This window comes from Callorhinchus milii, unplaced genomic scaffold (genome assembly GCF_018977255.1).
Source record: "Callorhinchus milii isolate IMCB2004 unplaced genomic scaffold, IMCB_Cmil_1.0 Scaffold2, whole genome shotgun sequence".
Taxonomy (NCBI): Eukaryota; Metazoa; Chordata; class Chondrichthyes; order Chimaeriformes; family Callorhinchidae; genus Callorhinchus; species Callorhinchus milii.
This window is the reverse complement of record NW_024704743.1, coordinates 108318835-108340729: the sequence shown is the minus strand read 5'-3', so window position 1 is coordinate 108340729 and position 21895 is coordinate 108318835. Positions and strand designations below refer to the sequence as shown.

Genomic DNA, 21895 nt, shown 5'->3' with positions numbered 1-21895 from the left:
ATTGGCGGATTGCTTTTCCGGGGATATTAATCCCATCAAAATAATAATAATAATTTGATCACTTAATCCATGACTGTTTGTGGGACACTGCTGTGCGCAACTGGCTGCCTCATTTCACCCATAAAACACTGTATCAAATGCAAGGATTATTATTATTGATGGTGAAGGCATCTTTTTAATAATGGGTCAATCTTAGTTGGCAGATTACGAGACCAATCTGAAATTTGTTGATTTAATTTTAACATGTTTAATTTTAGTGAAGTAGAAAATATGACTAGTTCCATATCTCCGCCAGTAGGAGGCATTATAGGCCAGAGTAACATCTTAACTCTAAACAGAAATGACTAGACAGTCAAGGATCGGCGTGGTTCTCCTCTTCTTGTAAATTTCTTTTACAATTGGAGGAATTCATCTTGGTTTGGATTTTATGAAAGCACTTGTTCACTTAACTCAGCCATGGATTTTTGACATCCATCTGAACAGGCAGAAATGTGGCTTGTACCTACAACCTTCTGGCTCAAAGGCAACTGAGCCATGCTGACACCAGGCAGAAATAATGAAACACAACAATATACTGCTTAATAAATATGATTGAACATATTACAGTTATTTCCTATTGTACTAATCTTAAACTCAGTTTATTAACAAGTACAAGCTCTTTACATATACTGCAGAATGCAATGGTTCTTGTATCTCTGTGACATGCAATTGCCATAAATGGAAAGTAACTCAACAGTGTTGACATCGAAGGACGAAGGAGTGGGGGAAATTTAATACAATGCAATTTATACTGATATAAGCATCTTGCACATCCAGGAGGATGTCCCAAAATTCAGGATGGGCACGATGCCCGAGCAGTGGGGGGCAGGGAGGCGCACAGGAGAGGAGGTCAAGGCAAAAGTGACCATTGGCAAAGGGAGTGAAACTCCGGATGAGACAGACACCCCCTCCCCCACTCAGAGCACAGCAAGAGGGTGTACAGACCCCCCCCACACACACACACACACAGCACAGCAAGAGGGTTACAAACTCCCCCCCCCCTCCCGCCCCACACAGAGCACAGCAAGAGGGTGTACAGACCCCCACACACACACACAGAACACAAGAGGGTTACAGACCCCCCCCTCACACACACACAGCACAACAAGAGGGTTACAAACTCCCCCCCCCCCCCCCCCCGCCCCACACAGAGCACAGCAAGAGGGTGTACAGACCCCACACACAGAGCACAAGAGGGTTACAGACCCCCACACACAGCACAGCAAGAGGGTTACAGACCCCCTCCCCCCCACACACAGAGCACAGCAAGAGGGTTACAGACCCCACACACAGAGCACAAGAGGGTTACAGACCCCCTCCCCCCCCACACACACACACAGCACAGCAAGAGGGTTACAGCCCCACCCCTTTTGGCACAGAGTTCAGTGTCATTTGGTCAGTACAGAGTCTACAGGAGGAAGTTTGCAGATCGTTGGCTTTAGATGCAAAGTAGGAAGTGACTTCCGCAGCCTCTCACTCACACAAGCTGCACAGAGCAGCAGCGGAGTGTGGAGAGGGAGAGAGAAGCAGGAAGTGCCGTGCAGACTGCCAGCTCAGCCCCGCAGACATGTTCCGCTTGCCGCTCCTGCTCCTGCTCCTGAGCCTGTCTCTGCGCCGGGACTGGGACACGGTCTGTGCGGCGCCAGTCACACAACTCAACCAGCGGCCAATCATCGGTAAGAGACATAATCTCTAACAGCCACGAGCAGGTTACTGTGAGATTACTAGCATGAGACTAGAGACCGAGATTACCAGCGTGAGACTGGAGACCGAGATTACTAGCGTGAGACTAGCGACCGAGATTACTAGCGTGAGACAAGCGACCGAGATTACTAGCATGAGACTAGCAACCGAGATTACTAGCGTGATACTAGCGACCGAGATTACCAGCGTGAGACGAGACCGAGATTACTAGCGTAAGACTAGTGACCGAGATTACTAGCGTAAAACTGGAGACCGAGATTACTGGCGTGAGACTGGAGACCGAGATTACTAGCGTCAGACTAGAGACCGAGATTACTAGCGTCAGACTAGAGACCGAGATTACTAGCATCAGACTAGAGACCGAGATTACTGGCGTCAGACTGGAGACCGAGATTACTGGTGTCAGACTGGAGACCGAGATTACTAGTGTCAGACTAGAGACCGAGATTACTAGCGTCAGACTGGAGACGACAACAACAACAACAACAAGATTCCATTTATAAAGCGCCTTTCACGTCAGGAGGACGTCCCAAGGCGCTGCACAGTTGGGTCATGACCCGAGCAGGGGGGAAATGGTGAGGGGAGGGAAGGGAGGGAGCAAGGAGGGGGGAAATGGTCAGGGTGAGGGGAGAGAAGGGAGGGAGCGAGGAGGGGGAAGAGAATCGAGAGGGGAGCTGAAGGCTCGGTCAAAGAGAAAGGTTTTGAGACCGGCCTTGAAGGAGGAAAGGGAGGAAGCAAGGCGAAGGCACTGGGGGATGGAGTTCCAGAGCCTGGGGGCTGAGAGGCTGAAGGCCCGGCCACCGATGGTAGGGCGGTTGGGGCGGGGGACGTGGAGCAGACCAGAGCCAGAGGAACGGAGGGTACGGGCAGGTAGGTAGGGGGATAGTAGGTTGGAGAGGTAGGAGGGAGCAAGGCCGTGAATGGCCTTGTAGGTGAGTGATGAGGATCTTGAATTCGAACCGATATTACTGGCATCAGACTGGAGACCGAGATTACTAGTGTCAGACTAGAGACCGAGATTACTAGTGTCAGACTGGAGACCGAGATTACTAGTGTCAGGCTCGAGAACGAGATTACTAGCTTCAGACTAGAGACCGAGATTACTAGCGTGAGACGAGAGACCAAGATTACTAGTGTCAGACTAGAGACCGAGACTACTAGAGTCAGACGAGAGAACGAGAGACCGAGATTACTAGCGTCAGACTAGAGACCGAGATTACTAGTGTCAGGCTAGAGATCGAGATTACTAGCGTCAGGCTAGAGACCGATATTACTGGCGTCAGACTGGAGACCGAGATTACTAGTGTCAGGCTAGAGACCGAGATTACTAGCGTCAGACTAGAGACCGATATTACTGGCGTCAGACTGGAGACCGAGATTACTAGTGTCAGGCTAGAGACCGAGATTACTAGCGTCAGACTAGAGACCGAGATTACTAGCGTGAGACGAGAGACCAAGATTACTAGTGTCAGACTAGAGACCGAGATTACTAGTGTCAGACTAGAGACCGAGACTACTAGAGTCAGATGAGAGAACGAGAGACCGAGATTACTATCGTGAGAATAGAGACCGAGATTACTAGCGTGAGACTGGAGACCAAGATTACTAGTGTCAGACTAGAGACCGAGATTACTAGTATCAGACTGGAGACCGAGATTACTAGTGTCAGGCTAGAGACCGAGATTACTAGCGTCAGGCTAGAGACTGAGATTACTAGCGTCAGGCTAGAGACCGAGAGACCGAGATTACTAGCGTCAGACTAGAGACCAAGATTACTAGCGTCAGACTAGAGACCGAGATTACTAGCGTCAGACTAGAGACCAAGATTACTAGCGTCAGACTAGAGACCACGATTACTAGCGTCAGACTAGAGACCGAGATTACTAGTGTCAGACTAGAGAATGATTGAGGGAGAGGAGATTGGTATTAAATTAGTAACCAGATTAAGAGATGTCGAATAGCAGACCAATGAACAGAGAGCACATTTCTCTTAGTTAATAGGTTGCTGCTATCAGATCAAATAAGACATGTTGCGAAGGTACTTTGGATAGACATTACTCCAGGTACCTTTACAATTGCCTCATAAAATCAAATTATACTCTGCAGTGGGAGAGGTTTCCACTGGTTACATGTGACTGCAATCAGTCTGTTTCAATTCCTCATTTGGGAATAAGCAGTTTATGATAGGTTGTTCAATCTCTGCTTATTGCAGCAGTTTATCCCTCCTTACATCACCAGGGAAACATGAATGACTGTTATTATACAATCCAGCTATGGCAATTCTAAGAAAATGCCCATACAAATTGATTATCTCAGGAGCCAAGGAGTTAATGATCAATTTTACCTGGGGAATGTTGGCCTGTTCACTGGGAGAAACTCTTTTCAAATAATCCCACAGGATTGGTAAAATCCACTAGAATGGGCAGACACAACCTTGTTTTAACATTGCACCTGAAGGATAGCACTTGTTGTTGTCCAGTCTTTTTTTTGAATGTGCACTTGATTGTCATCCCAACAACTACTGTGGCAGACAATTCCACACTCCCACCACTCTCTACACATCTCTGTTCTGGACCTCCCAGATATGATTTTAAAACTACATCTTCTAGTTCTAGCACTTGAACTCTTAGTCTAGAGTCGGGCATTACTGGGGAAACTCTGAATTGTCAGACGTGCTGTCTTTCGGATGAGATGTTTAGCCGAGATTCTATCTGCTCATTTTCCAGACGGATATTCGAAATCCTGTGACACTATTCAAAAAAGAGAACTGAGTTTCGCCCTGTGTCTGGACAACAATCCTCTAGTTAACTTCTTTCAATGTGATCAGTTGCTGTAAAAATATTTTTTTAAAAATCAAGTCTCATACTGATGTATCCATTTGAAAATTGAGGCTATCATTCATCCGGTTCTTAGTCGATTGGCGGATCGCTTTTCCGGGAGTAATAATTCCTTCAAAAATATAATAATCTATTGGTCACTCAATCCACGACTGTTTGTTTGTGTGTACAATTGGCTGCTCGGTTTCATCAACAAAATATACAGTCAACTTGCTTTACGGTATATTCTGTGAAGCGCTTTGAGACGACTCGAAGATGTGATAAGGCGCTATATCAAATGCAAGGATAATTATTATATTTCAATTAACTGAATCAACTCAGTGCGGTGTAACAACAGGATCGAGTGTGTTGTTTTGCCTATTATTCTAAACATTTTTTTTGTAGATTTAATAAACTTGTCTTTCAGTCAGTACGTCAGTTCAGATGTAACACAAATTGTTATAACACCTTGTGGTGCTTATTTACACATGTAGATCCAGATACTGCCCAGATGATTATCCTGGAATCTGAATAAACACACTTAGACAGTTTTTTAAAAAATTAAGGGATATGTAGACAGAGCTGGATTAATAAAAATAAATAATAATAATTCTTGCATTTGATATAGCGCCTTTCACATTGGGAGGGCGACTCCAAGCTCTTCATAGGATTTTACTGAAACATGGAGTGACTATGTATGTCGTGGGGAATTATGCACAGCAACAAGGTGATTTAATAATTCAGGTAGAAGGGAATTGACTCAATGGATGGAATGGTCTGAAAATCTTTGTTTTCTATATGATGTGCCTAATTATTGCCTATGCAAAAGATACAATACACAGCTAATGGGCATTATGTGGATACTACTTGAAACATTTGGTATAGCTGTACTCCATTGACAATAGCTTTTGTTTTGCTTGTCTTAGGTGTACTGACGCAGAAAACATACGGTGAACTTAACAAGTTTGGCAAAAGCTATATTGCTGCTTCATATGTTAAGCATCTCGAATCTGCTGGTGCAAGAGTTGTGCCCATAAGGTGGGTTCAGACCTCAATTTACACTGTTTACGTAGAATAAACCCATATTTCTGCTTAGTGGACACCCCTGTAACACTATGAGAGCCGATGCATGCATGTTTAAACATTTAAGTACAGCACTTTACATTTCTGCATAGCAAGTGTCTCCAAGATTACCCCATCTTGTGCTTCTATTCTGGTATGATGACTGAGTAGCACTTGGAATAGCAAAAATAGTCCTGATCCAAATTTGACTGTGCGGTTCCTGGATTGTGCAGCACATAACTAACTAATGGAAAGTGCAGCTCATCTGAATCCCAGTTCATACTACAATTCTACCAGTAAAACAACCATTTGTTTAGTAACACTGCCCATCTGTCAAGAATGATCCGTTAATCCATTTGACATTTAGGATGCAAATTAAGAAGTGGTGGATTTAAATATAAATTGAAAGGGAATAGCTACAGGTGAGGAATATATTGAAGGGAAATGACATTCCATTTCTTGAAGCAATAAACAAGTTGAAAGCTATCTGTAATTTTCATTGTATGATGAGGTGTAATTTGATGGTTCCCTGAGGCTATCGGTGCAGACTGTCTCTTACTATCTGTTTTTCTCAAGTGAAGGTGCAATGTTTTTCTGTTTGAACAACTGCTCCAGGGAACATTGTCCTGTGGTAGTGATATATGGTAGCAGAACTTGAAAGAGAAGACTTGTACGAAGAGTACGATTGATCCAATGGATTATTAAATATAAGAATCTTCATATTCAAATTTGGTTTGAGGAATTGGGCACATCAGGTATAATTGTAGTCTACATAATATGACTTTCCTTAGATATTGGTTCTGTTCTCTGGTAGATTTGTAGCAAAGTTTTGAGTCTTGTAATTCAGTTGATCTTTTCTTCATCTCTCTGGTTCAAGGATTTTGGGAGACTATTATCTTAATGCATGGACTTGGTAAAGGTCAACTGTTGCTATATCTTATTAGCTCGTGTATTCACACAAATCAGCCTGAAGAAATAATCTCATTCTACGATTGTATTGTATGTTTGGCAAAAATTGTGTTGGAGATTCATGTTTCATAAACATGCTGCATGCAAATCACACTTCTTCCCCCATCTTCATTCAAAGCATTTCTTGTTGAAACATGAACTTGGAGCCTCATACTCCTATCAAACAAAACTCTGATGAAAGGTCATTAGCCTGAAACATTAACTAATTTTCCTCTCTGCATTAATGCTGCCTGGCCTGCTGAGTGTTCCCAGTGATTTTTGTTTTTATTTCACAATTCCCCAAATAACAATTGTAATTCAGTTGTAATTGTAATTTTGTGGAGTCCTGTAGCTCAGTGGTTAGAGCACTCGCTGTACAAGCGAGAGACCTGAGTTCAATTCCAGGCAGGGCGAAACCTTGGGCAAGTTTCCTTACTCCACACGCCTAATAATAATCCCTCCAAAAAAAACAATAATAAAATTGGTCATTTTCAATCTACGACTGTTTGTGGGACATTGCTGTGCGCAATTGGCTGCCGCGTTCGCCCACAAATATACAGTCAATTCACTTTACAGTGTGTTCTGTGAAGCGCTTTGGGACGTCCTCCCAACGTAAAAAGCGCTATATCAAATGCAAGGATTATTATTATTGTCATCCAACTCATGGCTGTTTGTGGGACATTGCTGTGCATTGTTGGTTGATGTTCACCCACAAAATACACACAGTCACTGCACTTTATAGTATATACTGTGAAGTGCTTTGAGCCGTCCTCCTGGTGTGAAAAACGCTATTTCAAATGTAAGGATCGTTGTTAATATTTTTATAAAATGTTTGGCAGCTACTAACCCAGTATTTTGTTAGCTAATCTATTTTTGATAATCAATGATATATAACATGTCTACTGTGGCCAAATCACAAGCTGATTTAATTGCTGGTTCGAGTCAACAATATTTTTGAAGCGCAATCTTTGCGTAACAGATACTTTGGTATAAACCAGATTTCAACCTTTTTCAATATAATACATTTTGTTTCTTTGATAAGTTTGGACATTAATAATCCTTGCATTTGATGTGGTGCCTTTCCTGTTGGAATGATGTCTCAAAGCGTTTCACAGAATTTACTGTAAACAACAACAACAAAATTACATTTATGGAGCACCTTTCATATCGGGAGGATGTCCCAAAGCGCTGAACAGTCAGGTGTCGGGGCCCGAACATGGGGGAGGGGTGGTGTAGGGGTGAGGGAAGGCAGAGAGGTGGGAGAGAAACAAAAGGCACGATCGAAGAGAAGGGTCTTGAGACCGGACTTGGAGGAGGCAAGGGAGGAAGCGAGGCAAGGGGGCAGTGGGATGGAGTTCCAGAGTGTGGGGGCAGAGAGGCTGAAAGCCCGATCACCGATGGTAGGGGGGGTCGGGCAGGAGACATGGAGCAGGCTGGAGCCCGCTGAATGGAGGGAGCGGGCAGGTTGGTAGGGATATCAGCAGGTCAAAGAGGTACGGGGGGGCAAGGCCATGGATGGCCTTGAAAGTGAGGACAAGGATCTACGAACTGCGAGTAAAGTGCAGCAACCGTATTTTGTAGGCAAACACAGTAGCCAGTTTGCACACAGCAGTTTCCTACAAACCGCAATTAAGCGGATGACCAATTTTATTGAGAAGTTTATTGGCCAGGACACCAGGAAAATCTTCTCTTTTTGAATAGTGCCATTGGATTTTTAAAGTCCATCTGAACAGACAGATGTGACTTCAGTTTAACTGAATTATGTCACCTCTGACAATATACCAATTACAATAGTCAATAGTCTTGTTTGTGACTAGTTTGGTTGCCCTGAGGATAGTGTGCAATGCATATTTCAGAATTAAGTATTAATAGTTTGATATCTCTTCTGGTTGCATACAGTACAGTATTGTGTTTTTCTGAACAAGAGCTCCTTGCACACAGCACATTCATTTTTGATGTAACAGAATTAATCTAATCCAGATGATATTTTTATTTTTCCTACAGCATTAATTTGTCTGAAGATGAATGCAAGAAGCTCTTTTATTCTATAAATGGGTGAGTCATGCAGCCAGCAGTTCATTAAATCGCGGTAATCTGATTTTTTTGCTTGGGTCTGTGAACCATCACCAACCATTTACTGAGAATTGACTATTTTTAAATGTAGGGTTACATTGGCTGCGATTATCGCCAGTCTCCCCTGCTCATCCCTACACAAGATACAGACCATCCAGAACTCTACAGCCCATTTCATCTCCAGCATCAGGCTTGGGGATCCCATCACCCCAATCCTTGCTCTTCTCCACTGGCTCCCCATATCCTCAGCGGATTGCTCCCCTTTATCTGTGTGACCTCCTGTGATCCTACTCCCCCAGCCACTCCTTCTGCTTGGCAATCTCTGGCCTGCTTCATGTCCCACATGCAATCTGGCCTATCTTTATAAAACCATAGAAATTTACAGCACAACTTTCAGCCACTCTGCCCTAGCTCTCCAGAATTCCATGCTAAAGTCCATCCACCTTGCCTCCTCCTTCTCTACCTTCAAAATTCACCTGAACACCTATGGTTTTGACTCAACTTTTAGTCATCTGCACCCTCCCCCAGCTCTGGCTCCCAGTCACCTGCGTGAAGCAGTTTGCAACATCCTCCTGACCCGAAAGGCACTATATAAATGTAAATTGTTGTTGATAGTGTAAGTCACATTCAGACTCTTCAACAAGTGAAAACAGCCCATCAACTATTTGATCTCTATGTTCCCTGACCATTGGAGTAAAGATGGGTGTTGGTCATTTGAATCATTGCAACACAATTTTTTCTCATAGGCTTAAAGATCTTGAAACAATGCTTTAAAGTGACAGTGTTGTGCATTTGTTTTCAGGTTGCTCTATCCAGGTGGTGGAGTAAACATCATGACATCTTCATATGCTAAATTGGCAGCTATCTTCTATAATCTTACAATTGAGGTAACTTGAAATTATGATTTTGTATTTTAGCTGTTTAAATCCAGCAGTACTCCAATGCACACTCTGGGGTGCCCAAGTCTTGGCTCTTGCCAACCTGCACCTAATACTCTCCTGGATTAGGTAAGCAGGATACATCCCTCTCGGGAAGGAGAACATGTATTCCCTTTCAGACACAGGTATTTCCATATGTAGGTGATAAACGTGGAATTCTTCAATCTGGTTGCATACTCTTAAACATGGTGATGGGTTTCCATATGTATCAGACACCCAAATGACCAAAATAAATCTTGTGGTAACATATCTATTGATTCATTCAACGATGGAAAGCTGTGCTACACAAACATTATTAATAATAATAATAATTCAATGCGGCATTCGATACGGTCGACCATGCTATCCTCCTCCACCGCTTATCCTCCCACCTCAACCTTCAAGGCCCTGTCCTTGAGTTGTTTAGGTCGTACCTCTCCCACCGTCTTCACTTTGTTTCCACGAATGGGTTTTTCCTCCAGCCCCCGCACTGTCTCGTGCGGTGTCCTTCAGGGCTCTGTCCTCGGTCCCCTCCTCTTCACCCTCTATATGCTCCCCCTTGGTGACATCATCCGCAGACATGGGGTTAACTTCCACATGTATGCGGATGACACCCAACTCTACCTTTCCTCCTCTACCCTCAACTCCACGACCACCGATGTCCTGACAACCTGCCTGTCCGACATCGAGTCCTGGACGAGAGACAACTTTCTTCAGCTCAACGTGCGTAAAACTGAAGCCTTCCTGATTGGCTCGCGTCAGCGCCTCCGCACCTCAGGTGCTGACAGCATCAGCATCCAAGGCTGCACTCTCCACCTCTCAAAGCCGGTCAGGAACCTCGGTGTTCTCTTCGACCCTGAGCTGTCCTTTCTCCCTCATATCCGCACCACAACTGGCACCACCTTCCATCACCTCCGGAATGTCACCAGACTACGGCACTACCTCACCCCTCACGCTGCTGAAACTCTGGTCCACGCCTTTATCACCTCAAGGCTGGGCTATGGGAACACTCTCCTCGCCGGCCTTCCCGGCACCTCCCTCCACAAGCTGCAGGTCATTCAGAACTCTGCAGCTCGTGTACTGTCCCACACCAGGCTTCGTGACCACATCGCTCGCCTCCACTGGCTCCCCATCCCCCAGAGGATCAATTTCAAGATCCTCATCCTCACCTACAAGGCCATTCACGACCTTGCTCCCCCTACCTCTCCGACCTACTATCCCCCTACCTACGTGCCTGTACCCTCCGTTTCTCTGGCTCCGGTCTGCTCCACATCCCCCGCCCCAACCGCCCTACCATCGGTGGCCGGGCCTTCAGCCTCTCAGCCTGGAGGCTCTGGAACTCTATCCCCCAGTACCTTTGCCTTGCCTCCTCCCTTTCCTCCTTCAAGGCCGGTCTCAAGACCTTTCTCTTTGACCGTGCCTTCAGCTCCCCTTTCGACTCTCTACCCCCTCCTCGCTTCCTCCCTTCCCTCCCCTCACCCTGACCATTTCCCCCATGCTCGGGTCCTGACCCAACTGTACAGCGCCTTGGGACGTCCTCTCGACATGAAAGGCGCTCTATAAATGGAATCTTGTTGTTGTTGTTGTTGTAATAATCCTTGCATTTGATACAGCGCCTTATCACATCTTCGAGACATCTCAAAGCGCTTCACAGAATATACTGTAAAGTGAATTGACTGTATATTTTGTGGGTGAAACGCGGCAGCCAATTGCGCATAGCAGTGTCCCACAAACAATCGTGGATTGAAGTGACCAATTGATTATTATTACTTTTTTGAATGAATTATTACCCCTAGAAAAGTGATCCACCAATTAACAACCGGGTTCCTACTTACTGCTAGGTAAACAGAGCTGTGTGGAATAAGGAAACTTGCACAACGTTTCGCACTGCTGGGAATCGAACCCAGATCTCTCGCTTGCGAGGCGAGTGCTCTAACCACTGAGCTACAGGACTATTAACTAAGTTCCTTTACTCAGTCCATATTGATCTCGGAATTTAATTTTGTATAATGCACATTACAGGAGTCAATTTTGTAATTTTTTTATCATTTCTTAATGAGATCAATTTTTTTTTACAAATCTGAAAGTGCAGACTCACAGGAATCTGCCAATTTGATCTCTTTTTTTGAAAAAATATCCTTGCATTTGACATAGCACCTTTCACATCTGGAGAACGTCTGAAAGCACTTCACAGGATTTACTGTAAAAATGAGTTACTGTCTATTTTGTAGGCAAATGAAGAAGCCAAGTTGCACACAGCAATGTCCTACAAACAGCTGTGAAGTGAAGGACCATTTTCTTCTGGCAGATTGTTGGCCAGGACACTGAGGAAACTCTTCATGCCGCTCCATTGAATCTTTAGGCAGGATCTCAGTTTACCATCTCATCTAAAGACTGGATCTCCAACACACTCCCGGCACTGCATTGGAATGTCAGCATGAATTCATAATAGCAAAGAAAACCACATTTATTTGCAAAAACCTATGAAGCCCGTCATTGGCATCAGACATGACAATATCAAGAAATACTTCAAATGCTGGAAATAATAACCAAGAGTGCTGTGAATGCACAATAGCCATTTGGCATCTGAAAGTCGATGGTAGGTTAACATTTCAGCTGCAGCCATACTGTTTCCTGCAGTAAAATAATGTGTGGAAGGGAAAACTGATTTATGGGTCCTGCTTCAAATCGCATTATTGTTTAATTAGAGCTGGGCAGCAGTAAGGATCATCTAAGAACTTTTAAAATACAGTTTTAGAATGAAATTCAGATTAATTGTACTGCCTGCATTGACACTGCAGTGGTGCAAATTAATGTGCATCTTAAAACAACCTTCAAATGGATTGCTCAGACAGCCTTCTGCCTGTAATTGTGTGTGTGTGCAGTATAATCTAGAGATTAATTTGAAAGCAATAAACCTGGAATCTTCCTCATCTATTGATTCTAAAGATGCCTTTATTATCCTCTAAAATAGTATGCGGTGCACTGGAGGTTCAGTCTTTCGGATGAGATATTAAACCAAAGTCCCATCGGCCTATTTAGATGGAAGTTAAAGATCACATGGCACTATAGAAACGAGTTTTTCCTCGTGTCCTGGCCAACAATCCCCCAGATGAAATTGGGTCATTCAATTTACTGCTGTTTGTTTCACAAACTTCGTTAGAGGAGACACCATTCATTTGCCAAATATGCAATGGAGAGTGCTTACGTGAGACTGCTGGCTGATGAATGCATTCACCACTAATAGATTCATGAAAAATAATCTGATTTTTAATAGGCAAATGATCATGGTACTCACTTCCCAGTGTGGGGAACTTGTCTTGGGTTTGAAGAATTGACTTTTACCACCAGTGGGGAAAACCTTCTGACATTGACAAACACCTCAAATCTGACTCTTCCTTTGACGTTCACAAAAGGTAAGAATGATGTTCATTCCTCACAGTACATATTTGTAATTATAATAATCCTTGCATTTGATATAGCGCCTTATCACATTATTGAAAGATCTCAAAGTGTTTCAAAGGAATTAATGTAAAGTGTAGTAATTGTGCATTTGTAGGCGAATGTAGCAACCAATTTACCAAGCAGGACAGACAGATAGATACCTAGCCCTCTGTGTAATCTGAACAGAAGGAATGGGTTTGGTTCCTAGTACAGCTCTGAAATATGTAGCTGAGTCGAGTATTGTGTTACGTGTCACTGATGTAGAGAAAACATTGGAAAGGTTGACGTGTTATTCTACAGCTCTGTTTATAGGGGATATGTGAGCACAACAGAGAATGAATTTAGTTAAAATGTTCTGAATGATCTTTTCAGTTCCTCTTAATTCATGTTTCAGTTTCTGTTCTTTTGCTCAGAATCACGGGACAGTCGAATGTTCAAGAAGTTTCCTAAAGACCTATTGCAAGCCTTGGCTGAGGAACCACTGACTGCAAACTTTCACAAATGGAGCCTGTCTGTGAAGGTAATTATTTGGAGAGGACAAGTTTGCACGGCTATGGAGAGAGAGTGGGGGAGCGGGATTGATTTGGATAGCTCTTTTCAATGAGCTGGCACAGACCCGATGGGTCGAATGGCCTCCTTCTGTGCTGAGGCTCTCCTGATTGACTCTCTTCAGCACCTCCTCACCTCAGGCGTTGACAGTATCACCATTCATGGTTGCACACTCAACCTTGCTAAACCAGTCTGGAACCTTGGGGTCTTGGTCGACCCTCAACTATCCCTTCTATACCACATTCGCGCCATGACCCATTCTGCCTTCTCCCACCTCCGCAATGTCTCACATCGCAGGCCACCGAAACCCTCATACACGCCTTCATTACATCGAGGCTTGACTATGCAAACTCACTGCTTGTCGGCCTCCCCAACTCCTCCCTCCGCAGGCTGCAGATCATCCAGAACTCTGTAGCCCATGTCCTCTCCCGCACTAGGCTCCGTGACCCTATCACGCCCATCCTTGCCCAACTCCACTGGCTTCCCATTACACAGAGGATACAGTTCAAGATCCTGATCCTCACCTTCAAAGCCCTCCATGGTCTTGCTCCCCCCTACCTCTCCGACCTCCTAACCCTCTATCATCCTGTTCGCTCCCTCCGCTCAGCAGGCTTCACGTCCTCCGCCTTGCTCGCCCCACTATCGTCGGGCGGACCTTCCTCCACTCTGCACCCACCCTCTGGAACTCCATCCCGCAGTCCCTCCATCTCACCCCCTCCCTCGCCAACTTCAAGACCCACCTCAAGACCCTCCTCTTCGACTGTGCTTTCGATCTCCCTGCTTCCCCCCCTGCCCTCCCCCACCCCGACCTTTAGCTCTGGGCTGTAACTCTGTCTGTCCAGCACCTTGGGTCGTCCTCCCGACGTGAAAGACGCTACATAAATGTAATTTTGTTGTTGTTGTATAATTCTATCAAGGTATGGTATGGGGTCTTTCTAGCTTCAGGAATTGTGCAAAAAATAATAGAGTTATGCATAACACTGGCCAGTATATGAGTATAAATATTCTATAGAGAACACAAAGGTGTGTTTTTCTTAACTGAGCCACATCTAGTAATATCTCATCTAAATTATTGCACCTAAGGCTAATATGAATAAATGAACAGCATTTACCACTGGCACTACCACTAAAAAGGGATGAGTTGCATTATTTAGCTGAAAGCGGCACTGTAGTTGCTCTATCCCACACACACAGAATCCTGATGTCCGCACGAAAACCACATCAGCACAGATAGCCAGTACATTTTGGTTCACTTGTATCCAATAATACTTTGGGACCCATGTTGGGATTTTGAGCTCGCAGTCTATGATCAAACTCCAATGCAGAGGTGAAGGGATTCTGTATTTTCAGAGGTGTAATTCTTCAAACGAGATGTTTAGGATCCCACATTAAAGATCGCACGGCATTATTACAAAAAGAGGAGGGGGTTTCTCCCGGTGTCTTGGCCAACATTCACGCAGATAAATAAAAATGGTCATTCACTTCATGGTTGTTTGTGGAAATTGCTGTTGTATCAATTGACTGCCATTTTTACCTACAAATACACAGACATTACACTTTAAGTAAATGGTCTGAAGCACTGAGGTGTTTTAAGGATGTGATAAGGTACTATATCAAATGCAAAGATTATTATTACTGCATTTGTCTATCGGTATAAAGGTCAATACGTCCAACTGTATCATTTTATTCTTATTTGTGCTAGATGCATGCAATCTCCTCTCCCCAAAGATCAAGTGACTATGAAGGTTGCTGCTGCTTTGTTGATGTGCTTTGATCTTCCATCTTTTTTGCCACCAACGTCCTCCTCCTGTACCGAGGCACATTTTTGGGTTGTGTTGTAATTACAGTCGAAGACAATGTTGAGTGTAGAATCATTCCAGCAATGGTAATGCTAATAAAGTGTCTTTGTGATTAATTTCAGAATTTTACCAGCAATGCAAAACTGAGTAATTCCTACAGGATCCTGACCACTAACACGGACAGCCAGGGGTTGCAGTTTATATCCACCATGGAAGGTATGTGCAAATAGTTGCATCCAAAATAATTAAATGTGTTTTGTTTTCACTTAGTGCAGAGTTGCAGTTTTATTGTCATCTTTACGGTCATGGCATTTGTGTTATTAATTCGCGTAATAACTTCTAAACATGCCATTATGCATCTTTCTTGCTGTAGTCAATGCCTCCCAAGATGCTGCCAGATGCTATCTTTATTGCATCTGTACAGAGGAGACGTGGCCTGTAGCAGGTGATTAGTGCAGAATGAGAGAGGTGCACATTATTCCTAGGCTGCCTCAAACTGTTCATTAAGATTCTCAGTCAGTGTCAGCAGTGATTCATTCTGTGTGGGATGTCTCATGAACGAGTGAAACTACACTATCAGGACCTTGCCACTTCTAAATAATAATAATATATATTTACAGAATATATTGTAAAGTGAACTGACTGTATATTTTGTGGGCGAAACACAGCAGCCAATTGCATACAGCAGTATCCCACAAATAGTCGTGGATTGAGTGACCAAATTATTTTTTTTTATTTTAAACAAATTATTGCCCCCAGAAAAGTGATCCGCCAATCGACTAACAACCACATTCCTACTTACAGAGGCGTGTGGAATAAGGAAACTTGTTTGCCCTACCGGGAATTGAACCCAGGTCCTCTCGCTTGCGAAGCGAATGTTCTAACCAATAAATTACAAGACTCCACAAAATAAAGCTTTCCAATTTCAGTTATTAAAGTATCTTTTACTCTTGTATTACAGTGTTGACCTCTCAAGCCCACGCAGCAAATCCCAAAGCTCAAACTAAATCATGAATGAGCAATTCCCAATTGTAATGAATGGCTGTCTAACTGCACTTTGCTACTAGTTTGAACTCCCCAGCATAAACCCAAGTTGTCACAATGGCTTTAAAAATACTTATATACAAGCCTATGTACCAGAAAAAAATTCAGTTGACAAATGTAAAGATGTAAAATGATGGTGGAGGGAGGGGGAATTAAAAGGAAGAGAGGGTGCAAGAATAGAAACATTCACCTGGTGCAGTGCATTTACACTGCAGTGTTTCTGAAATCCTCTAATCCTACGACTGGGGATCTGTTTACTCTTAATAATAATAATAATAATCCTTGCATTTGATATAGCGCTTTTCACATCGGGAGGACGTCCCAAAGCGCTTCACAGAACACACTGTAAAGTAATTGACTATATTTGTGGGCGAACGCGGCAGCCAATTGCGCACAGCAATGTCCCACAAACAGTCGTAGATTGAAAATGACCAATTTATTATTGTTTTTGGTTTTTGGAGGGATTATTATTAGGTGTGTGGAGTAAGGAAACTTGCCCAAGGTTTCGCCCTGCCTGGAACTGAACTCAGGTCTTTCACTTACAAATTTTGTAGTATTTGTGCAATCTGTCCTGGATGTACCAGAATGCTTAAAGCAAGGCGACTTATTTGACCAGAAAAAAGTGGAATTATGGAAGATTAATGATTTGTTTGATTTAATGCAGCACGCAACTACCCTATTTATGCAGTTCAGTGGCATCCTGAGAAAAATCCTTATGAATGGAGCAAAAAAGAAAACATCCCACATTCCTTGACAGCTGTGAAAGCAGCATGGTACATGGCTGAGTTTTTTGTTAATGAAGGTATGGACGAACAAGAAAAATAATTCATCTGTCAGGTGAATTTTGTAAATCTGTAAAGAGTTTGGATTTTGCAAGTTTGCTAAAATTAATAATATTCCTTATATTTGATTCCTTATATTCTTTCGCATTGGGAGGATGCCACAAAGCAGCGTCACAGGTTTTACTGTGTATTTTAAGGCAAACACAGCAGCCACTTTGCCCACAGCAGTGTTTCACATGAAACCTTGAAGTGAATGATCAATTTTATTTAGGAAAGAGAGGGGTAATGACCAGCATAATGGGAGAATTCCCCTTCTATTTGTGCAATAGTGCCATAGGATCATTAATGTGGGATCCTGAACAAGCAGACAGTTTAATGTCTCATCCAAAAGAAGGCACCTTTAACAATGCTACATTCCCCCAGCACTGTATCGGAGTGTCAGCCTGAGCTCGAAGTTGCGACCTGGGCCTTGAACCCACAATGTTCTGACTCTGAGGCATAGGTTGCTACCAACTGACAGGCTGACACCTAATCCGCAGCGTTTCATAAAGATCCTCCTCAGAGCTCTTGGAATAGCCATGCTGGTGTAACCTTTCGATGTCATTGGAATATGTACTTTAAGAAGTGGTTTGCTATTACCAGAACATGCTCAAATCCACTCGATACTCTGTCTAGTGTCAAAATAATCCACTCCCACCAGCTGCAGGATACAGTGGTAAGCAGCACTCCTGCCAAATGGGTTGATTTTGCCTGGAGGGAAGCAAACTCTCTCAGACACAGGAGGAGGCCATTCAGCCCATCAAGCCTGTTCCACTCTTCCCAAATAAGAGCACTTTAGCGCCGTTACACTAGTTCTTGAGCTGAGGTATTAAACCAAACCTGTCCAGCAGATCACCACAGCCTTTGAGCACCACACTCACTACAAACACTGGAGAATAATCCCTTTGCCAAGTTCAGAATTTCCTTGCGAAATTTCTATTCGGTATTCCCCACTCTCTTTACCCACCTATACTGACCCATACAAGCAAAACCAGGAATCTCATTCAAGTTAAATGCAGCTTACATTTAATTTCTTCAGATCATTCATTCACACCCTCTCTCTGACTTTCTCCTACTCCAGTCCTCTGCCCGCCTCCTTCCCTCGGGCTTACTCTGGCCTCCTCCTCTGCTGCTACTACTACCTCTGGATCACTCTCCCTCTATCCTCAGTCTTGTCTCCCTCTCTTTTGCTTAAAAATCCCACCCAGAAACTTATCTCTTTGACTGTCGGATACCTACCTGTCCTCCTCCTGTGTTGGCTTCTGACCCCTTCCTTGTAAAATGTTTATTCTTCTATGTGAAGAGTTCTATGTAATTGCAAATTGTTGTTATAATTGCAAATCTTACACATTGGGTTACAAAGAAAGCCTGTGGAAAAATAAGCCACCTTTTTGTTTTTCAGCTCGGAAAAACCTCCATCATTTTTCTAACGAAACTGAAGAAGCAAAAGCTTTGATTCACAATTACTTGTCGATTTATACTGGAGACATCTCTAATTTTCAACAAATGTACTTCATCGATTAGGTCATACTTCAGATGAAGTGGATTTTGGCAGATTATATCAAATTACTTGGCTCTTGATCCATCAGCGATTGCTGTGCCCAGGCAGTCCTGTTCTTCCTTACAATGTTGTCAGTAATAAATAACTGATTAACCTACCTGCTGTGTGTTCATACTGTGTGGGGAAAGGCACTATTTGAAATTAATAGTAAATCACACTTAAAATACTACGAAAGCACCAATGTGTATAAAATCAACCACATGATATTTCCCAGATGGAAGTTACTGCCTTTAAAATCTTGTAACACTTCGGCGCTTGTGAGTTGTGGATCTTTCACACATGAAATGATCCTGTAATTCACAGCTGCCTCTATGATACCCTCATCTATATTCAGGTCAATTTACTCAGAAGCCTCTACTCCCGGTAGCTGCTTGTTAAATATTCAGCAGGCAGAATAAGTATTGTGTTATAGACGGCCAAACTATCACCAAATCATATCTCTTAATGGATGCCTAATATTAACACATTGAGTGCTTTAAGTAAATCACATTAGTCACACTGTGAATTCTCCTGTAATTTGCTGGTTTTGCCAAAGCCCAATGGTTGGAAAAGTACAGTAGTTTGTGATTGTTCGCTATGGCAGCTTGTTCTTCATTAGGGACTGGACCAAAGTGATTCTGTGGCTGTGGTTTGTAAAAATTGTATGTCTGTTTCTAACCTCTGAATAATTCTAACCTCAATGAGTGTGCTTCTCAATTTATTGCCTGTTTGGTAAATGACCCCATTCAGTGCCAATTGTTTCAAAGGGCAAAGTGCATGCCTTGTGCTGTGATGAAACAAATTTGTCAAAAGTCTCGAAAAGAGACATCTCAGAGGGAACTGTAGAGGTATAGAAGATTCTAAATGGGACAGAGAAAATAAACCCACAACAATGTGTTAAATTCACCACAATTATACAGTCAATTCACTTAAAAGTATATTCTGTGAAGCGCTTTGAGAAGTCTAGAAGAGTTGAAAACGCTATATCAAATGCAAGGATTAATTTTATTATATTATTAAGTTACATCAATGCAGCAGGACAAGAGGGTCCAGGGCTGTGAAAGGCAATTTTCAGATAGGCACCAGGAAGTATTTCTTTACATTGAGGGTAATTAACAGCTGGAATAGGAACCGTGGTCGTGGCCAAAACACTGGGCACATTTAAGAAACACTTTGATGCTGTATTGGGAAGATGGGAGGATGACATCAAATGGTCCAGAGAGCTTTCTCCACCTGTACCTCTGTTTACACTTTATAAAAACATTGTATTTCTTGGCTGCTTTTATGTCTGTCCCACAAATTCCAGGAATACATATCACCACCCAGGGGAGAAAGCAATTCTCAAACACCTAAGGTCTGGACTTTTTGTTGTGGGTTTTAGGTTGATCCTTACGCAGTAGGTTCATTTAATCGATTCGGTATTTGAAAATAAATAGTTGTGGAAAGATCACAGCTCTGTGGAGTTGCAGCAACAGCATTTTCTGCAGGGAATCTCCTGTACTCTGAGGCCAGAATCCTAATGTGGAGTCAGGCACTTTGAGTTGCTACCAGAGTGCTACCAACTGAGACAGGATGAGGCCTGAAACTGTAATGAATATTCTTTTGTAAATTTAATGCAACTTTCCTTTTTACTGTGATTTTTGTGAAAACTATTTTCTCTGAAGGAAATGCCACTTCCTTTTGAAGCTGTTTGCTTATCTCTTTATACTCATTGCTTTGATCTTTAGATTGATACTCTTTTTATCTTCAGAGCAGATTATGCTTGTACTGTGCATCTAGCATCTATGTGCTCCAGATCTTTGAGATAAACCTCAATAAAATCAATTTTGACAATGTTTATTTTGGGACTGATCCTTCAATACATTAAATTGTGTGTGTTTATTTTGCGATGCAAAATTGCCAATATAGAGTGCAGTTACGTTTTGGAATCGTTAACATTTGAAGAAACTCACTATAACTGAGTGTGACGTTGACTTTTATAGCAGCGCAATTAGTAACACCTGCCTCTGGACGTGTTTTCAAGCACCGTGTCTGGACTTTGAATTCACAGTCTAAGCTTTCTCAGCATACAGTCTGGAGTCACCATACAGTCTTGAGGTGACCATAAGCATGATCAAAAAAGTCTTTAGGCAGGATTTGAAAGTGGGGAGGGAGGGGGCAAGGTGGAGAGGTTGAGGGAGTGAGTTCCAGAACAAAGTGGCTGAAAGCATGGCTACCGATGGTGGCGAGGACGGTGCAAGGGACGAACAGGAGGCCGGAGTCGACCGAGCGGAGGCAGGGGGTGGTGGAGGGAGGGGTAAGCAAATCGGATAGGTAGGGAGGTGTGAGAGCATGAAGGGATATACACAATATATACAGTAATAGCCATACATACAGTATGGAAATATGCCAGCAACTTCATCTGCTATCTGTCTAGCATATGAAGAACACTCAATTATAATGAGTGTCTTGGATTGATATTGATGCCGCATTGCAAGACCGCATTTAACCACAATTATATGCAAAGAGCAAGTAAGATGAAAAATGATTTTGTCTCCTTCATCTTGGTGGTCAGTTAACATTGTATGTTTCAACCTTTGAGTTGGCTTTACCAGCCAGAGTACCAGACTCAGCCAACATTCCCAGGCTGGAAAAAGAACCAGCAGGAAGTTCATGGAGATGAAAGTAACTGGTTGGTTACAATTCACTAGGAAAGTTGATATAGTTTAATTGGCTGTTTGAAACTTAAGACGTTTATTGCCTTCCTTCCCTCATCTGAAGGTGTCTTCACTCCCGATTCCTTAAACTGGAGGATTATTCTCAAGATTTTTGTCAACCTTCGGTGCCTTTAAATTGGATCAGTCCAAGTTGCTATTATTCTTATGTGATCCTTGACAGTCAGTGTTAGCAGGCTGTTCATTAACAGGACATATCAAGCCACGTTTGACCCCATTGTTCACCTGACGCTCCAATGCATGCACACTTTGCAGCACGGGTTTCTGGATAGACAGACAGCATGATAATTTTTTTTTCTATCTTGGCTGCAAACTGAAGGGTATTAACATCAAAACATCAATTAACACTTATGAAGTGGCTTTTATGTAGGAAGAATGTTCCAAAGTGCTTCACAAAGACTGAGTGGGAGTCCAACCTGAGAAGT

At 43.1% G+C, this 21895-nt stretch overlaps 1 protein-coding gene across 1 annotated transcript; it reads left to right on the top strand.

Moving 5' to 3' along the window:
- Window positions 1-1444: 1444 nt before the first annotated feature.
- Window positions 1445-20593, top strand: LOC103180721 (gamma-glutamyl hydrolase). Its single transcript, XM_007896732.2, has 9 exons — window positions 1445-1715; window positions 5486-5597; window positions 8574-8624; window positions 9445-9529; window positions 12837-12975; window positions 13417-13523; window positions 15474-15567; window positions 17060-17197; window positions 18619-20593. The coding sequence occupies exons 1-9, from the start codon at window positions 1607-1609 to the stop codon at window positions 18738-18740; spliced, it is 957 nt and encodes a 318-aa protein (XP_007894923.1). The 5' UTR covers window positions 1445-1606; the 3' UTR covers window positions 18741-20593.
- Window positions 20594-21895: the final 1302 nt, after the last annotated feature.